The sequence below is a fragment of the Miniopterus schreibersii genome (genome assembly GCF_964146895.1).
Source record: "Miniopterus schreibersii genome assembly, chromosome: 22".
Lineage (NCBI taxonomy): Eukaryota > Metazoa > Chordata > Mammalia > Chiroptera > Miniopteridae > Miniopterus > Miniopterus schreibersii.
Window position 1 is genome coordinate 5,182,281 of NC_138124.1, and position 20,667 is coordinate 5,202,947.

General features: G+C 41.6%; 1 protein-coding gene across 10 annotated transcripts in view; it reads right to left on the reverse strand.

Moving 5' to 3' along the window:
* AKAP13 (A-kinase anchoring protein 13) overlaps positions 1-20,667 on the reverse strand; it is a 201,514-nt gene that overhangs the window by 50,700 nt on the left and 130,147 nt on the right. For 6 of the 10 annotated variants that reach the window (XM_081124327.1, XM_081124329.1, XM_081124334.1 and 3 more), the window contains 7 exons: positions 19,903-19,978; positions 15,743-15,879; positions 12,083-12,450; positions 9,823-9,876; positions 5,838-5,903; positions 3,832-4,024; positions 1,229-1,337 (listed from right to left, as the gene is read on the reverse strand). In XM_081124327.1, coding sequence (XP_080980453.1) covers positions 1,229-1,337; positions 3,832-4,024; positions 5,838-5,903; positions 9,823-9,876; positions 12,083-12,450; positions 15,743-15,879; positions 19,903-19,978 — 1,003 coding nt within the window. The remainder of the gene's footprint in view (positions 1-1,228; positions 1,338-3,831; positions 4,025-5,837; positions 5,904-9,822; positions 9,877-12,082; positions 12,451-15,742; positions 15,880-19,902; positions 19,979-20,667) is intronic. The other 4 variants (XM_081124332.1, XM_081124336.1, XM_081124333.1 and 1 more) reach the window with 2 other exon arrangements.

Here is a 20,667-nt window from a genome sequence, read left to right on the forward strand (position 1 = left end):
TACGGTTCTGTGAGGTTATACCTGTATCTTTGAGAATAAGTCGCATTAGGTAGCTTTAGTCAAACAGGCCAGATTTGTATTTGAAGAATTAATCATATGGAAAGGAGAACAAAGTTAATAAAACCAGCCATGTCTAGTCCCACTGTGGAAATTAAAAGTAGATCAGCCCTGGCCAGTGCCGCCCAGTTCGTTGAGCACCGTCCCAGGCACCCAGAGGTCGCCAGTTCAATTCCAAGGCAGGGCACGTGCCCAGGTTGAGGGCTCGATCCCCAGGAGGGGGCGTGCAGGGGGCAGCCGATGGGTGTTTCTCTCTCCCTTTCCCTTACTCTCTAAAATCAGTAAGAACATATTATAAAAAAGTTAAAATTAAAAAATAAAGAGAGTAGGCCTCCAGTAAGTCATAAATGGAAACATCCCATTAATACAGGGCAGCTACTTCTGTCCCTAACTCTTGAATATGACTATTACCAGGGGACACTGAAGAAACACCACAACACTCATGAAAAAAATTAGTATTTCAAAAATAATGCAAAAAAGTGGTGTTTCTCAAAGAATAAACTGCCTCTCGGTGACTCACACTGGGATTCAATGCAAATATTTTTTTGTGCATCTTTCATATGCAAACGCCCTGTGCTTGTGGAAGCCAGATGTCTCCATATAACTTCACAGCCAGTGGGCCCTGAATTTGCATGCAGTTGCATTAATCCGTTTCAGACATAATGCTCTTAGCCCTCAGTTAACTAAAACCCTATCTCAGTCTTTCTTTGTCCTTCGTTAACTTGACATTTTTGAAGAGCTCAGGAAAATAACACCGGATAAAATCTGTGTAATTGTACTGTGGTAAAATAAGACAGTATCCTTGAGACCTAGAGCATCATCTCCGTTAACATTTGGGGACTCCAGGTAAAGAATATACGGTAATTCTTTCTACTGTTTTTGCAACTAATTTCCAAGTCCAAGATTATTTCAAAATAACTTTTTTAAAAATGTGTCAGGTTTAGCCCCCCCCCAAATATAATAAATTTAAAGAATTAAGGAGATATTTAGGTAGTAAGAGGACAGTCACAAAACTGAAATCTATCTCACCTTTTCTGTTTAAATGGTGGCCATTCATTCAGAGGAAGAGACAAGCCAATTTTGGAAGGTAATGTTATAGGGTCTTAAAGTGAGAAAAATGATAGAAAAGTGTTCAAAGATATTTCATTTTTTTAAAAAGTAGTATACTCACTGTCCAACCCAGGATGGCTGATTGTCATTAATGAGACAGACTTTGTCAATGTAGAAGAAATGGCTGATGTACAGTAATTGAATCCCTGTTGTTTAGATCTGTGACATGTCTGTAAAGTAAAAAAGAAAAGTGAGGAACAGGTTCTAAGTACATGCTCTCACATTCTAGATGAGCAGAGAACTCTGCAATCCAGCCCACGCCGGGCAACCGAGGTGGCACAGGGCTAACAGCGCAGGCTCTGCACTCAGACTTGGACTGAAGTCAGCCCCCACCACTTAACGGCTGCTCAACTGCAGAGAAGCGACTCAGCTTTTCTGAGCCTTAGCTTTCTTATCTGTAAACTGGGGATAATTAGAGTATCCATCCTTTACAGTGGTTTTATCCCTAACAACCCCTAATAACGTTTCAAACTTAGTAAGTGCTTAATTAACATCTGCTGCATACATAATCAGATTAAAAAAATTTCACTGGAAATATCAAACTACATACAGTTCTTGTTCTTTGAAAACCTAAATATCTCTTACAGAAGTATAATGGTAATATTCTGATCTTGAAGAACTGGAAACACATTCAAGAAAAAGGGTTTCAAGATTACAAGCAAAGCAGCCCTGTATCTGGAAATAAGCCTAAATCTCATTTCCTCTTCTAAGATCAGGCTGCTTCTCTACATGGGGGTGACTGAAATTTGATCATTTAACTCCCTCAGTAAAGTCATAGTGGCTTCAAGGCATTAGTAATCCACCCGACTGCAGAAGTTCCTGCAAGGGTACCCCTCAAACGGAGTCAATCGGTGTTTAACAGCACACTCTGAGAGCCCATCCTAATTGTTAACTTTATGATAAATCCCTTCCCTTCATGGTCGGCTGAAATCTGCCTCTGTCTGACTTGCACATGTTGAAAGGGAAGCAATGAAAACCCGTTACCAGCATAAACTCGACTAGACTGCACTGAAGACTTCTGATTATTTAGAGCTTGTTTCCTGTGTAACCATGGAGTCTGAGGCACGGTTGCTATGTTTCCAATACAACTGTGAGGTCTGAAAAATGACCTCAGGGAAAGGCAGAGACTTCCAACAGGAAGTTGGCTGCAGACAACTTGTCCAGATCAGAGATACAAGCAGCCTGAATAAAGACTTCAAGGTTGCACACAAGATAAAAGACTATAGGTTAAAAAAATTCCAGAAAGGTGAAGTACAACAAAATTCCTGTAGGCCTTCAACTTGATTTTCATGACGCCTAAATTCTCTTAGGCCTTCCCATGACCATAGTGATACATTGATTACTAAGGTAATCCCCTGATGCCAAATGGTGATGGAAGGCAGCCTGACTTGGGGTGGTGAACACACAATATACAGATAACGTATTACAGAACTGCATACCTGAAACCTATATAATTTTACTAACTAATGTCACCCCAATAAATTCAACAAAAAAGGGAAAAAGAAATGTTTCACTATATTTCTACCTAAAACTCCCCTCACCTATTTTAAAGACAGGGGTTTAACTTGTTTGCTTAGTTAGAAATATTTCACTTGGATACGTGTCCTGAAATCCTCTCAGAAATTATTCCAAAGTCTCCTTTGCCCAAGATGAGGAAAGAGGACTGGAGTAGCCTAGGATGCTGGAAAAGCACATAATTCAAATTCTCAACTCAAAAACTCCCCGAGGGACTGTCAGAGGTGGTGAGTGATAATGAAGGGCTTGAGAAGCTGAGAACCTAGAAGGTCACTGGATTTGGGAGAAAAGGAAATCCATGGCCTTCAAGAGAGGACTTTCAGGAGAGTGACAGTGGTGGACAGTAAGGGGTCATTAGGGGGTGAGGAGGAGGGACAGGGAATGCAGATGCTCCCAAGAATTTTGGCAGTGACAGGAAGAAGAGAATAAATAATCCTTTCCTAGACAACGTAATAAGATAGAGAATAAGAATTTTTTTCCAAGAAAGAGAAACTTGTGATGTTTTGGAGAACTGGAAAGTTTAACCATGGTGTGTAACACACTTCGAGATTCACTTTACTATTGGAGTGGCAAAACAAGTTCTCAGAAAAGGAGGGAAAAATCAGTTTAATATCCTGGGTACCTTCCTAATTAAAAAAAAAAAAAAAAAAAAGAAGCTGCTTTGATGGAGCATTTAAGTCTATGCAGATTAATAGCCATAGCCGGTGTGGCTCGGTGGTTAGAGTTGGCCCCCCCGGACTGAAGGGTCACAGGTTCAATTCTGGCCACGGGCATGTACCTCGGTTGCAGGCTCCATACCTACCCTAGTCTGGATGAGTGTGGGAGGCAACCAATCGATGTGTCTTTCTCACATCGATGTTTCTCTCTCCCCCCTTCCACTCTCTCTGAAAAGCAAAGAAAAAAGTATCCTCAGGGGAGAATTATAAAAAAAATAATAATTAAAAAAAAACCCACCAATCTATGCAGATTAATATTCTTTAATTAGTATTAAGTGCTAAAAACTGGTTTTGAGCTAGATTGAAGGTAAGTAATCATAGCTGCTAGCCTCATATTAACATAACTATTGCCTCCTTTGCTCCTAATACGAGGATATACTTAGGAAAATAAACGTTTTTCCAAATTAGCAACATATATGCATTTCAGCCTTACCTGATGACCAAACATACTGTGTTCTCTCTGGCCCGATTCCAAATCCTCTTCTGAAAGTGACACCAAAGAATCACCCTGTTCCTCACCACTGAACGGGTGCCTGAGCTCTTTGGCGTTTGCAGAGGTGACTTCCAGAGATGAAGAAGGCTTGTTTCCAGCGCCAGCTCCGCCTGCCAAGCCTTCTAGGCTGAAACTGAACATAGAGCACAAGAGTTAATTCATCCCATTTCCGAGTCTCAGACAAAAAGAATAGAAAGCCCCTTTAGTGGTATCTCTCCTGCTTGTGTATTATTTCTACATCACCCAACAATGCTGTCTACAAGGGCATGGAACAGATGAGCACCACGTACCTTTCCCCTCACAGGCCTTGGTATGCGGAGAAAGAAAAGTGCACTTAGATTTTCTTACCTCATTCAACTGTTTAAATATTGAACTAAGGCCATTTTCTCAGATTTCTTTCATTATATCATATGGACAGAACATATGCTCTTATTGATCTTTTATTGATGTGTTTTCCCTTGATCTTTGCCGTAACTGAACTCTGCTAATGCCAAATAATTAAATGGCACAGAGAAAACATGAGTGTAAGTATCTTTCAGAAGGCATACAAGGAGGTTCAGACTTGCCCCCAATGTTATTAAGTGGGCTTTTACAACTTTACGTTCAATGACAGTCTAATTGAGCTTTCTAACTTCACAGGTATACACCCACCCCAGAAAACCCAAGAGTCACTTATGAGCATTATCAACCGTGCACACCTGGCCGGACAACAACTGCTTAACAGGTTTCCTGCAATTGTTAGTTGCAGACAGGCACACAGGACACCTTAAAGAACAAAAGCTGAGAAGCTACTAAGTCTAAGAGTTCTAATTTTTGTCCTGATATTGACAAAGCAAAAAGAAGAAAAGAAAGTTAGAGTTTGGTATCCAAAATGGGAACCCCAAGAATTTTGTGGTTTGCAGAGTAAAAAGCACTTTCTATAAGCAGGTGGCTACAAGGAAAGGTGAGCCTCTTTCCTTCTTGGGGTTGCCAGCCAGGATGACTCACATCTCTTACAACTGCAGGGGGAGCTTCTTTAAAATAGGCAAGACCTCGAAATACAGCTGTAGCTGACCATGTCCTCAGTCATGAGCAGCTGAATTGTATTTGAAGGGACTCTGAAGCTATTTAGTTATTTCTGCTCAAACTGTACAGTTAATTGCTACAAATAATTGACAAATGCCAGTCCAGAAAGGGTTGAATTTGCTTTTTTGTTTCACAAACTACTTACTATGAATTAAAACCGTATGTCTCCATTTTCTCTAGTGGGTAAATTAAACAATGGATTTTGTTTTTCTTATTTCAATATGACAATAGAAATCATGGCTAACTACAAGTAATGTCTCTTGTAAAAGTCATTTTTAATACCAGGGATAAGAAGACAGGCTAATGAAGAAGAAATTTAGTTTTCTATTGTGAATGATCTGTAATGCCTGAGAAAACCAGATCTATGCTTACCACAAAACTTAACCCTGAAAATGTTTTTGTAATTAAATCTGGATGCTTAGTAGAGAAAAGAACATGAAACGAGGAGTCTATGAATTTGAAAGCATTCTAAAATGACTGGCAGATTTGGTAGCATAACAGAAATAAGTGGACCTTATGAGCTGCCTTGTTTCTGTCAGTTTTCCTTGGGATGTGGGAATTCCAAGGATTTGGGAATGCGAGAAGACCAAAACAGAGGGACGTGGTCTAGCACACCATGGAGACAAGTCTGCAGAGAACACCAACCCTACAGCCACTTGAGACCAACAGGGTGCATCAGTGTACACCATCCAACTTCTGGGCTGTACCCCTGCAACCGGATTAGTGATGCCAACAGCAGAGGCAATGGGGACAGTGTGCTCACAGACAAAGCAGGCTGCCATATGCAATCCAGCCACACAGAGAAGCCAGTCCAAGCCAAAGCCCACGTGCCACACTTTCTGATTCCCCCTTTGATGGCTGGACACATAACAATACCATACCTTCTGTAATTAAAGTCAGCACTCAGGGCAGCAGAGTATTGCACACCAGAGGGACACCAGCTCATACTGGGGATGACATCAATGACAGAAACAGAAATGGAGGGAGAAAAGAGGAAACAGGGATGGAGTTATTGGGTTTAAAAAGGCACAGTTAGAGACAGACGGGTTTATCTGAACATCAAAAAATTAGAAATGCAACACCAATTTAGAAAAAAGGCTAAAACAAAAGCCATGGAATCTTAAAATTGTTCTACTGACGTTTATCTAGATAATGTGTTGGAAATGACTATGTGAGCTCTTTACAGGATAACAAATCCAATCTGAAACCCAATTCCTTCTAGAGAACCCTGAATAAAGAGCCCACCGTACTCATGGCTTCCTGTGCAGCCATCCTCACGGAGGTGTTTCAACCTTCAGTACCAGGAACAACCTCTCCGTATATCCCACTCCTCCCTCACCACAGCATCTCTAGGCCTTAACTAAGAGCAATGACAGACTACACTGCGGCAGCAGGCTCACTGAGTCATCAGCTTTTTCATGTGTTTCCAGGAAGGGTCCATCTAAGCCACACGATTTCATAAATCTTTCATAATAACAATACCCAGTCAAGACTCACATCCATCTTCAAACCCTACTACTCTCAAGGATCTTGTGCTAAAGATGAAGTATAGAATGGTCACATTTCCTCGCATTTTAATGATAACGAAGGGATTAATTTTCTTTTTTAAAAAAGGAATTCTATCATACTCAGAAATCTGTCTTTTTAATTTCCACACAAAAATTTAAAAATCCACTTGTTCGTCTACTTTCTTGACTGTCTCAGCACTGATATTTATTCTTAAACAGCAGGGACAGAAAATCTGGGGTTGGAAAGGCTAAGTAAAGATACCCGGCCAAAAAATAACCAATTCACCCGGCCGGGCGTGCCTCAGCAGTTGAGAGTCGACCCAGGATCCAGGCAATTGGGGTTCGATTCCCGGTCAGGGCACAGGCCCGGGTTGCGGGCTCCATCCCCAGTCAGGGGCGTGCAGGAGGCAGCCAATCAATGACTCTCATCATTGATGTTTCTATCTCTCTCTCTCCTTTCCTCTCTCTGAAATCAATAAAGATATATTAAATAAATAAATAAATAAACAAACAAACAAACTGCTATAATTCGGGCCTTGAAGTTCTATGTGACATGCCTTTGTTTTCAGAAGGGGGACAGAGTAAAACCACTGAGCTCCCTCTTGAATTTTGGAGACGGGAAGACCAGCAGACACCAAAAGGCCCGCCCATCTTGAATACAGTAGTCTTCCCCTTATCTGTGATTTTTTTTTTCCTAAGGTTTCAGTTAACCAGGGTCTAAAAATATGGAAAATTCCATAAACAAACAAATAATGAGTTCTGAAGTATGTGTCTGTCTGGGTAGTGTGACGAAATCCCACAGCGGCCCACTCTATCCCACCCAGAGGTGAATCATCCCTTCGTCCAGCTTCTCCACGCTGTTCTCATTCTCTGCCTATTAGTCAACTACTTAGCAGTCGCCTCGGTTATTAGACTGACTGTCTAGTTATCACAGTGCTTGTGTTCAAGTTACCCCGATTTTACTTAATAGTGGTCTCAAAGCCATTCACATGACTTCTATTATAGTATATTGTTATAACTGTCCTATTTTATTATTAGTTATTAATCTCTTACTGTGCCTGTTATAAATTAAACTTTATCACAGATATGTATAGGAAAAAACAGTATATATAGGATTTGGTACTATCTATAGTTTTAGATATCTACTAGGGGTGTTGGAACATATCCCCCATGGATGGGGAGCACCTACTGTACACCTAATAACTTTGTTCTGTTGACAAATGGGGGTTTGTGAGAGGAGACGAGATGCAGAAAATACAAGAGCTACCCCGATGGCTCTTCTAAAAGTAAAAATCTTTAACATCATTTTAAAATACTTTAAATTGTAGCCCGGCCAGCGTGGCTCAGCGGTTGAGCATTGACCTAGGATCCAGGAGATTGCTGTTCGATTCCCGGTCAGGGCACATGCCAGGGTTGTGGGCTCGATCCTCAGTAGGGGACGTGTAGGAGGCAGCCAATCAATGACTCTCTCATCATTGATGTTTCTCTCTCTCTCTCTCCCCTTTCCTCTCTCTGAAACCAATAAAGATATATATTTTTAAATAAATAAAATACTTTAAATTGTAAAATATTTAAAATCAGATTAAAGTAATTGTATAAAGGTCCCAAGTGCAGAAGCAGAAAATAGAAATACAAGGCTGAGGCACATCTCGAGTCTGGAAAGTGAGATCAGACTGACTTATAATTCGCTTATGTAAGAAGTAAGCTCGATATAATTTTCAAACACACACAAGCCTGAGAAGTCCATTCTTTAAACTTGTTAACTTATAATTGTGAATCTCCAAACTGTTAATAAAAAAGCATATGATATCTAAATATCCAACTTATTAAAAAAAGGATGTGGTTAATCGGTAACTGAATATACATTGCCAAATTAGAAAACTATAATTTTATCATATAAAAATAATCTCCTACAGATTCAAACATCCCTTTTCTCTCAGAAATGACAGGCGAGACTGGGATGAAATTTAAGATGAAAAGCATGATGAGCAAAGGGAAGACAGAGGGACAGGCTTTTCCAAGGATGAGGGAAGTTGCAGATGGTCCTACAGGAGCAGAAACACTGCCCTTCCTTGCAGCAGCAAAGGCCTTCATAATAAAGAGTATTTTTGAGAGCATCCTAATGTCCCTAATTCCTCAGTTAGTGGGGGTTTACATTTAATGGCTGTTGGGCTTTGTTTTCAAAATTTAGGAAATTTTGGCTTTTTAAAAAAAAACTATCCTTCTCTCTCACCTTTTAAGATTTGTTGGAATGTTTCAATTTTTCTAGTTAAGGCTTAATACACTGTTGAAAAGGATGCCTCCTCTTCTTCTGACAGAAAATGACTAAGGGCGACAATGTCACCAGTGGCCAGGTCGGCTGCATCTATGTGCTAACTTGGAAGGCATCCAGCAACTTGCCGTCTTCCAGGGTCTTCAAGCGCATGGTTTTAATAATTCATATTAATGAGCCGGATTTGACTTATAACTTGTTCCCCTGAAGAAAAACTTAACCAGAGTCATGACTATCTGAGATTCAAGAGAATATTTGTATCTGAGCTCAATTTTGCACTTAACTCGGAAGCAGCCACTTGAAAGGCACAATGGAAAAGCTCACTATTTGCCTGCTTCCCAACAAACGCCTTCAGCTAATGTTAAAAATACCTCTTCACAAATGTCTCCTAATGGGAGAAGCTAACAGTAAATCTAACAATCATTCTTGGATTTCCAAATGTTTTTCCAGGTAGTGGGGAAAAAGGTCACTAATGGCTTCTGGATAATAAAACTCAGCCTTTGAAAAATTTGAAGCATATCAGTACTTTTTGTCTTTTCAGCTTATAAATCACTAATTTTTAGTTTCACACTTAGAGTTGACAGTGCGAGGGCCCCTGAGAGGTAAGCAGAGGCCTCTTGCTTTACGGAACGAAGGAGTCTACAAGGGAAAGGCAACTGCCAGGTGGCCTAGGGACACAGACTCTCAGCACAACATTAAAGAATGTGTTGAAGATATTTTAGGGTCTTAATTTAATGCTTTTAAATTTTGTTTTAAGCACGTATTTCTGGTTCTTCTCCACCCCTCACCCTCCTTTTTTTGAAAGAAAGAAAAAGTCCTCCCTGGGGTCCATTAGAGACGCTACATAAACATTTCTTCAAACTCTTCTGGAGAAAGTTGGGGAGACCCTGTTATCAAAACTTCAAATTCAAGAGACCATTTCCTATGGAAGGGGCATCGGCAATTAAGTACCTGTATTTTATTTGCCTGAAGCAGATGTGACATTATTTAAAAACAGCTGTTTAATCATGGAATAAGCAGAGTAAGAGATGCTTGTTAGTATATGCTCAGAGGCAACGAGGTTAGTGCAATGAGTGAACTCTGTACCTTCTCCTATGAATGGGAGGTCTCCTGACAACATCCCCAAGAACTCGCATTGAACTGAAAATGAACGGTGGAAGAGGTCAGTGCTGAGGTGAGACAAAATGGATACAAACGCATGAAACATCCAGACATCACACTCGGAAGACATACAATCCCCAAAGAGAAACGGTGCAGGAAGGGAATGAAGGAACGTGGAAGGAAAAAAATGTCAGGACCAAAAGGGCCTGACGGTTTCTATCTACTTTGCTCCCTCCTTGCTCCAAGGACTTAATCAGATAACAAAGAAGAGGTTTCCTAAATTATAAAAGTAAAAGGATCAGAAAAAAGAAAGGCCATTCAAAATTTACAAAGGGTTTTCCTAACTTCTGAAATTTCAGGTTTCACAGTATGCAGGTAATACTGGAAGATTTAGTCAAATAGTTATAGTAATACCCGACTCCCCTTCCATTATCTCCAGAGGTATCAGGACAGTGGTGTGGGGTAATCCTTAATACTAAGCTCAAATAGGAGATTCCATGATATTAATAGGTTGAAAATATAAATAACTTAGGTGATAGGGTTCTACTCTTAGTTCAGTCAACTGATCACTATGTAATCTTGGGCAAATCACTTAATCTGAGCTTCAATTTTCCTCATCTGAGCTAAATGATCCATAAAGTTCCACCGAGGTCTGAAATCAAGGTCATGGCAAAAGGATCCATAGTGGGTTATTTTTTTAAAAAAAGGTTTATATATAAAATAAACCCTCATTTCTTGACACTGTTATCATCTAAGCTAAGAATGTCCCGCTGTAAGAAGCTCTCCCTAAATCCTTACTTTTTCTATTGGTGTAAATGCTTTAAAGACAAAAAAAGTACAGCATGAATAAAGCTAAAGCTGAAAAGCCAAGCTTTTAGGAATCACTTTTTATATAGCCTAGGCATTCAAATGTATACAAAAAAGTACCCAGCAAGCCCTTATTTTTATGGTAAGCATCCTGAACTCCACCCGAGGGTAATATGGAATTAGTGAAAGAGCCCTTGACTGGGAGACCGGAAAGCAGGATTCTCCTGAGCTTGGGTAGGTGATACAATGTGCACCAGTCCCGTCTGCAAAAATGGGGACAATACTGCCTGGCTCATGAAGAGGACTCGAAAATTACATGAGATAATCTGTTATTTAAGGAGTCTGAAAAGAGGAGCAAGTTAGCAAAGTGTATGGTATTACTGTGAGCTCCATGAGGGCGGAACTTGGTCTCCTTCACCTGTGTGCATCCAGAACCTAGAAATGCCTGGCAGGTAGCGGGTGCACTATATACATCGGTTGAATAAAAGAGGTCGTCAGATTACATGTACTTATAGCTAGGAAATCAGAGCCACAATATTATAAAGAGGTCAAGAAAAAAATATATATCTTTTTAAAAGCAATATTGCTCCAGTGAGGCTGTTTATGTGAATTGTTTTAAAACAACTGTCGGCCTCCTCCCTTAGCTGCTTTCCGCACTAAGAAGGGGCTCTGGAGTGAGTCCACCTTTGTGCACAGAGCAGGTTTCGTGGCACTTATTCTTTGGAGCTAAAACCATCTGCTTAAATTCATCTAGGCAGCCAATGGTCAGAAATCAAATCCAACTTATCTTCTCACAGACTGCTTCCAAAATGAAGGTCTGAAGGTCTGCAACTGGGCCACACAGTTGAGTGCCCGAAAACCAGATGATACATGGAAAATACCAACAATTTAATGATATTCAATGATTCTAACAGTCTCTTGAGGATTAACTAGCAATCTAGACTTTATCAAAACTTTCTGCATTAGAAACAGATGGCAATTCCTTTGAAGAGCTTTTAAAACTTAGATGTATTCAAACTATAAGATTTCATATTGATTTCTTAATTTAAAACGGACAAACTATTTCTAATCTATGAATTTTTCTAATCTATGAATTTCATTAACAAATCTAGCCTGAATAAATGCTACCACTTACTAAACACCTTCTATGTGACAGACACATTTCACCTGTAATATTTATTGTTACGGATGCTCTGAAAAGCAGTTATTTTACAGATGAGAAAATTAAAGCTCAGAGGGGTCAAGCAACTTGCCCAAGGATATCTACATAGAAAGGTCAAGAGATGGAGTTTGAATAGGGGTTTTCCCATTTCCAAAGCCTACTCTGTTCTGCTATACCATCGTGTCTCCTCAAATCTTTTACCCTTGAGAACCCCAAATCAGACACTTCTCAAAAGCAAGCAGACAGAGAGACTAAACAAGCAACCCAGCGTCTCACCTCCGGTGGTTCATTTCTCCATCGCTGGCAGCATTCTTCCCAGGACCCCAGCTATGCCTCCGGAAAGGGGACAGAGAGCGCATAGAGCTCCTCAGGACAGAGCAGGCGGCAGGCACTTCGGTGACACTGTCCAGCTCCTCTTCCATCTCACCTGAGCCAGCAGGTTCGCTCTCACTCTCTCGACCCTCCGCTCCCACCCCATGGCTGTAGAAGCCATCGAGAGATTGCTGATCTCTGGACCTGTTCAAATTTGGTATCTGGGGGAGGGACACATCGCTGCCATGAGAGGAATGTCGATCCAGGGACGCTGTGTCATCGGTGGAAGAACTGGATCCAGTGATATCACAGACCGACTGCTCTTCCTCGGGCTGTGAAGGGGAGAAAGCGCATACGGTTGAAAAGCAGGACCGAGCAGAGCCTCAGTTATTCCCGATGGAGCCAATGGCTTCATGGTGCGTAGGATGGGCAAGATCACAACTCACAGAGATTTCTTTTTTAAAGCATAATCATAGCTGGACTCAAATAGCCGCCAGTAAAGGTATGGTCTAGGACATATGCTCTTTCTACCCTCTGACTAGAGGTACTAGACTAGATGGACATTAATTTTTCCTTTCTTACAGAGAGAAAAAAAATCAAACTCAGGTGACTTCTTTCAGTCAATACCACCAACTGAAATGAAGGGAACCCTTACATCTCTGGGTTTCTGCTGTACAAAAACTGTAAATTCACATCATATTAATTTTTTTTCACAAGCCGTAACTAAAAGCAAGGTTGTCTGCTTGGCTACAAGAACAATGTGCTCAAGTTAATATTCCAGAAGCAGGCCTGTGATGGTTTTTAGTGGCCTTCTGAAAAATGTCAGCTTATGTGCCCACCTCAAGTCTGCCACCAACACCCAAATTCCGTCCACAAATACTTAAGTACAAGAAATCTATTCCTTTTTCTCACTTCACTGAGAATTGGCCAAAGCGTTATCAGGTCAAATGATACATAAAATAGTAAGTCCTGGCACCAGCGTCTTTGATAAAGTGATGGACAAAGGAAAAAAAGAACAAACATGAAGCTCGTAACACTCCTCCGAAAATCCTAGTATTTACCAGGAAGCAGGCTGCATGGAAATATAAAGTTAAGGCAGAAAGTTTGTGACAGTGCAGCCGGGCGTGGCTCAGGGGTTGAGCATCGACCTAGGATCCAGGCGATCAGGGTTCGATTCCCAGTCAGGGCACATGCCCGGGCTGTGGACTCAATCACTGACTCTCTCATCATTGATGTTTCTATCTCTCTCTCTCCCTCTCCTTTCCTCTCTCTGAAATCAATAAAGATATATTTAAAAAAAAAAAAAAAAAGTTTGTGACAAACATTGCAGGCTGTTAAGGGGACCCCTGTGAGGCCAGAGTCACAGCAATGGCTGCAGGAAGTGACCTAACACACACCACAGTTCACATCAGAGGAGGCTGCAATGGCTATCCTACGGGAGACCACCCGTAGGTCTTTTAAGTGGCTGGTGGGGCGTCTGCCACTGCTGTGCTTCTGTATAAAACAGTGGCTATTAAAGGAGGTGCTGGGAGACTGAAAGCAAAGTAACTGAAAGCAAAGAAAATAAACAGATTTTAGAGTCAGCTCTAGGGACAAGTCTCTATTCTGTTACCAGCTGAGGAATTGTGAGTAAACTTCTTCACCAATCAGAGCCTCTATTTCCTCAGGACTATGAACATAAAACCACCCACCCACCTACGGCATTGCTGGGATCATGAAATGAGATCATACATATAAAAAATTCAGTTCAGTGCCCAGGGTATAGCAAGTATTTTGTAAATATTAGTCTGTCTCTCTCCTTTTCCGTTCACGTGGAAGCCCTTGGTCTTAATAATGCGAGAGAAAACATCTATTACCAAATCTCTCTGGGTCACAAACTGGGAGAGTGGAACTACTAAGAGGAAGAACCTCCAGGTCTCGGAGAGGCCACTGGACATTCTGGCAAGCACAGGGCGAGGTGAAGCGTGCACGGCGTTTCTGGTTTCCCGAGGCACTCGGGTGTGAGATATAGAGAAGACTTAACTTGGGGAGTAAAAATTGTATCTATCTAGTCATCCTGAAAAAAAAACTGCGAAATCTAGCACTGGCCACCGGTATGAACAATCTTATAAATGCTTTTGGCAGTTTGAAAAGCAGGTAAAATATAGGAAATGCTCATTCTGCGTGGCTAGGGAAATCACTCGATTCAGTGAGCAGAAATCACTAGCATTCTGCAGACAGTGGAGCATCCAGGGACACGGTGTCACGTACTAGGAGGCAGCGAGCATTTCTTAATGAAGACTTTTCCATTTTTAAAGTTTTTCACTGTGAAAATTCTCAGACAGAAATGTTTAACAAAACGTGTGTATCCATGACACCGTTCAGTGATTATTGATGATTCAAACTTAAAGCTGAAACTTGGAGATATTATCTAATCTCTTTATCTCAGACAAAAGGGACTTATTTGCAGAGACAAGCATCTCCAGAATGGCATTCCACAGGGGCGGCGGTTGGTGCTGGCGGTGGGGAAGACTATGCAAGTCCTTATAATGAAAACCTCTAAATCACAGTGGAAATTACCCAAATTCTATTTGTTTGGTTCTTTTTTTAAAAAATCCTACTGGTTTCCCTCTTCCTAAATAACCTCAGAGAAAGACAGACCTTCCCAAGTGTGTGGGATTTTTGCCTGACACAATCTCTTGAGTCAAAGAGTCCACTATGAGCAATAATGATAGGAATCTTGAAGTTCTATAAATCTTTCCAAGGACCTCAATATAACGAGCACAAGGAAAAGGAGCAAGGTGGAAAAGGGTTGGGAAGGACAAATGGACACACGAGAGCCACTTGGACAAAAATGAAGTGTTTGAAGGTACAGTCACAGAGGCCTGAATAAATCTGGACCAGAACCCCAGAACCTTACGCCTCCTCTCCTCTATCATAACTCTACAGCACAACATCCTCACACAGGCCAGGGGAACATAATCACCCACTAACACAGCTGCTCCCGTCACTTCCCCCGAGTCACCACGAGCCCTTCACGGAGGCGTCTTCACAGCTGCCACGCCCGCCCCTCACCCCCTTGCTACTAAGACAACCTCCTGTGGCACAGGACTGAGCGCTACTGCGGACTCTGCTGTGGGAAAGGCCTCGAGTTTTCTCAGGAAACAAAGCAGAGCTCGCTGCAACTAGGTGCAAACATAAGGCCCCCCCCCAAAAAAGCAAACCACGCCACCCCCACCCTTAGAGGGCCTCAAATTATATGAAAAGCAGCTTGACATCACCAAGCTCAGCAGTGAGCTTCGGGCCTAGAACACATTAGTCAGAAATGACTCTATGGTTAGTTTATACACATGACATCATATAGTCTGAGCTGCGGTCCTTCCTGCCCACTGAAAAGTACCCATTGTCATCTGATTTAATTCACTTCCATTTCTTTAGTCTTCAGTGTGAGCTGCAAAAATTGCACGTAACCAGCCATGATTCTGCAGAAAATAGTGGCCAAAGCTTTTTTCTATGCCCCTGGAAACCTGGAGCTTCCTTCTCTGAAAGGGAACATTTACACTTCTCTTAGGTCGTGTGAGAGCCAGAGAGAAGCCCTGGAAGACTCACAGGGTCACAGCCCTCGGCGGGAAGCACATACAGTACCTTGGAGAAGACGATGCTGTCCACGTCTTCACTGGGTGAGTGAAATAGGTCACAGTCACTCCCAGATTCTCTTTTAAGTCCACCATGTTTGGGGCCACACTCCCTGCCCAGCCCAACATCCAGGAAGTTCTCACATTCTGAAAAAGAAAATTTATTCAACCAATACTTTTTTTAAAATTCAGTTTCTTTTCATTCCAGCAATCAGACTGGAAGGCGCAGGGCTTCGCTGCAAGGCGGCTGGGCTGCTGGGCAATCGGAGGAGCCTCACTTTCACCAGAGGGGCTGGAGCAAAGGCTGAATGACTGTGTCAATAGGCTTCTGGAAAGAAGGGGAAGTGAAGATTGAACTGGGTTACCCCGTGTCTCTTTTAATTCTTAGAGTCTATCCTTGGACAATAATTGGGGAGAGGGTGTGCAAGCTCAGAGATAATGAGAAGTTGTTCTTACCTAAATTAATAACTTATCATTAATCAATTATTTGCCCTGGATTAGCCAGGAATCTTAGGGGAAGAATCAAAGAGGCACTGCACTGGGATCGGTCATGAATCGCCTGTCAATAAAATTACCTCTTCCATTAGTTAGGCATCTGACTACGTACCAGGGGGTGTCCAAAAAAAAAGAGAGAGAGGGAGTTTAGTGCTTGTGTGGAGGAGGCGGGGATTACAATCTTAGAGTGGAAACAAACATATTAAGAGACAATTTCAACACAGAAGTACACAAAGGATGCCATAGGAAGTGAGGCTGGGCCCACAGATGTTTCTGAAAATGTTCCAGATAAAGAAAATAATGATCTTAGTTCATTTCCATCTTGGTGTCAATGATGTTTCTGACCGTGATATTTCAATGGAAATAGCCCTACCTGTAAAATACTGGAAACCCCTGGTATCCTGGAGTGCCCACATTTCGGAGAGTATGTGCTACCTTAGGTGGAGCTGGGGGGAGGGGGGTGTAATCTTTCCATTTCTTCCCCTTTCCACACTTGGAAAAATGAAAACCTCCGACCCATGGCTGAGGGGAAAACAGGGGGCTGGCCAGGAAAAGAAAGGGCTGTCACAGCAACTATGCTGAGCTCTAGCAGTCCAGCTGGCAGCCTAACAGACCACGTCCCAATTGCAGACTGGAAAACACACAGCTCAAGACATTCTAATGGAAAAGTCACAGGGAAGCTCCAGATTCAGCCCTCGTAGGAACGCCTTGCCCAGAAAAGAACTCCAAGCACCACGGGGACCACAGACCAAGTTCGGGGTAAGAGTGGGCTGTGTGGTATACGCCGGCTGCTGAGACAGGGAGGGAGGGACGAGCATGGAACAAGGAAAAGGCGAGAGGAAAGGACTCTGAGCCATTACAAAGGCCCCACAAGGGGCGAGGGGCGCTAAAGGCGAAGCTCTCCTACACCCTAACTCACATGTGCTGGTAAGTTTTCAAAATGAATGAAATCCTTCCCTTTCTTCCTGCAAGTCTCCTTCCTAATGACTAAAACAGCAGCACATGAAGGTATAAGAGTGGGTGCTGTCTTTAGAGTTAGGCTGATGAGGCTTCCTCTAGGTCTGGCTACTTATTAGCAGAAAGATCCCAGGCAAGAATTAATTAACCCCCCTAAGTCTTCATTTCCACACCAGTGAAATGAGATGCTGAGGACCTCCCTCAAAGAGCTGTAGTGAAAGTTAGAACTAATTTATAAATACAGCAACCAGAACTCTGCCCCTCCACAAATAGCAGGGGTGTGATAAACACGCCTAATGAAGTTAAGGCGTCATTAACCTATAATGTGTGACTCAACGAGCATCCAGTAAGGACATTACCTTGAGGTGGGCCAGGCCCATTTTATGACCCATATATAAATGTCAATACTTTTGTGTCCTGAGCCATTAGCTTTTTAACAGCTAGCAAAATGTGTACTTTTAAAGATGCTATCTAGTCATTTGGTTATAAAATTATATGTATGCAAACAAATTATAGTTGGGGCAGGGTAGGAATATACCATCAGCACTCACTGTGCTTTGCTGAACCCTGCTAATCATAATGTTTTCTTGTATTTATCCAGAATTTTAAAATATACAAAGTAATTTTAAAGGATATTCTCTCATTTGGCCTAACACTATTGCTGCCCTGAGCTGTGTTCATAAAGCAAAAGGAGGAAGCCTGCCTAGAATTCACCAAAAAACTTATGCCTGCAATGAATAAAAAATCTCATGTCTGAAGTTTAGAAGCATAATCCAGATCTTGGATTCTGTTACACTGAAGTTAAAAGAATCACTCTAAAAACACCCAAAGGGGTTATGTTCGGGGTTAGAGTAGGAGGGGTCAACAAAATTCAAGATTATGCCCGGGGGAAATGCTCAGGGGTTCAAAATTCATTTCTTTAAACAAGTAAATTAAACTATAGCACATGGCATCCTGTGAATATTCATATTATGAGGCCACCTCATTCAACCTTTACGGCAGACAGTTTCACTGCTTGGTGGTTGGGAGTAATTACACTTTTAGAAAAAGCCCCAGACAGCTTAAGGAATAAGTAGATACTTTTAAGTAAAAGGTTCTAGGGGGCTGGATGGGGGAAGTTTCAGCTGAATCTGTGAACAGGGTCCATCTTATAATATGCGAGACCCTAAACACAACTATAGCCTTTAATATCCTTCAACCACTTTCTCCATGTGTGACAAACATAGAGAAAAACCCTTTCCACATTTGTTTCCAACACTTCCTTTGTTTTTGTTTGTTTTTTTAAAATGTTTTTATTCACTTCAGAGAGAGGAAGGGAGAGGGTGAGAGAGAGAAACATCAATGATGAGAGTCATTGATCGGCTGCCTCCTGCACGCCCCCTGCTAGGGATCAAGCCCGCACCCCGGGCATGTGCCCTGACCGGGAATCGAACTATGATCTCCTAGATCACAGATCAATGCCCAACCGCTGAGCCACGCCAGCCGGGCTCCAACATATCCTTTGGAGTAAACTCAGAGTTGAGAATCAGTAGGAAAACCCTCTGGAGACAAAGGATTTGAAGTTCATCTTTAAATTTAATACTAGCACAGGATATCCACAGCTAAACTGTTTCCAGAAAGACCAGTAAATGAGGAATCAGTCATTTTTAAAGCAGGTTAATAAACTTTGGAATTGTAAAAAGAAGTTTCTTGTGGTAAAGTGGACTTAAGGGCTCAGGAGGTAAATAGCCAGTGTTCACATGGCAGCTGCGGGGACAGGCAATGGACTTACGGTTATCCGCCATGGCACTCAGGCGACATCCCTGTGAAAAAGCTAGTCATGCTGGGAGGCCAGAGAAAACAGAGCACGGAGACATGAGGGAACATGCCTTCAACACAGTGAATTAGTGGCTAAACCTAGAAGAACTGCTGGGAATCCTAACTAGCCGCAAGCCACGTGCTGTGCTGTTACCAAGCAAGGTCTTAAGAGCACGTTACCCTCATCTGTTGTTACTAAGACCTCAGGAGAGACTCAATTCCTGACAATACTTCTGAAGTTCGTGGTTCTTAATGATTGGCTGCAAAGGAGAATAACCAAAGGAGTTTTTGAAGAGTTTGGTGCCCAGGCCACATACCCCCAGCACAAGTAAATCAGAATCTCTGGGGATAAGACCCAGGCATCAATGTATCCTAGCGCTCCCAAGATGCTTTTTTTCTTTTTTTAATTTTCATTCTGGAATGGAAAGCTCTTTTTAATTATAGTTGACATAAAATGTTATATTCGTTTCAGGGGTACAACACAGTGATTTGATATGTATATACCTTATGAGGTGATCAGCACAGGAAGTCTAGTAGCCATGCTGTCACCACACAAAGTGCCTGCGGTATTACTGACTGTGCTCCCTACGCTGTGCACTACATGCCCACGACTTACTTACAACTGTAAGCTGATGCTTCTTCATGCCCCTCACCTTTCTGCCCAAGCCCCATGGCCCAACCCTGCCTAGATGCTTTCCATGTGTGTCAAAACTGAGAGCCACAGGTTTAGTCCTTTACAATATATTTTCAGAGTTTTACTATATTAAGACAATTTTATCATGTGTTATTGCATAACATGCTAAGGAAGGACAGATCTCCAAATCAAATGATCTGTTGTTAGAGTGGGACTGCGGCTCTAGAATATCTGTATTTTGGAAGCAGGTATTCAAGCAAATTGGAAGTGGGAAGATCCCCGCTTACCTGGGCTCTGTGTGGGAGCCAAGAGAGATGCCGCATCAGGACACGGCTCTATTGTGCACCAGCTTTCCTGGTTTATCTGAAGGAAAAGAAAAGCAGGCTGAGCTTCAGACAGTGAAGTCACATGGGATGATTTTCCAGCTGCTGCAAGTTCATCTACTGTGCCATCACTCCCATCTTTGTTTTTCCAATTTTATTGCAAAGTGGATAAAATTATTTTAAGAAAAAATACCTTTTTACAGTACAATCAGGGCAATTCATAATCAATTAATGCTCTAAAGAGGCTTTTGATAAAACTTAGGCATACAAAAGTTATTTTTATTAAGTTTAATATAAAATTCTAATTGCCATGAGAGATTTTAACAGTCTTCTCTCAGTAACGGATAAAACAAGTTAACACAAAATCAGTAAGGATACAGAGAACCTGAAAAACATTATCAACCAATTTGATCTAATGAACACATAAAGACCACTTTCCACAATAGCAGAATTCATTCTTTTTGAGTGTGCATGGAAGATAGACCATATTCTGTGGCATAAAACAAGTCTCAGATTTGAGGATTAAAAAGCATGCTCTTTAACTTAAACAGTAATAAATTTAGAAATCAAAACCAAAAATATATCTGGAAAAAAACAAAAAACACACCAAATAATTTAAAAGTTTAAAAAAACTTCTTAAAAAAATTCATGGTTAAAGAAGAAATCTTAAGGAAACATTAAACAGTTAAATAATAGAAAATATTTGAACAGAATAAAAATAAAACGTCA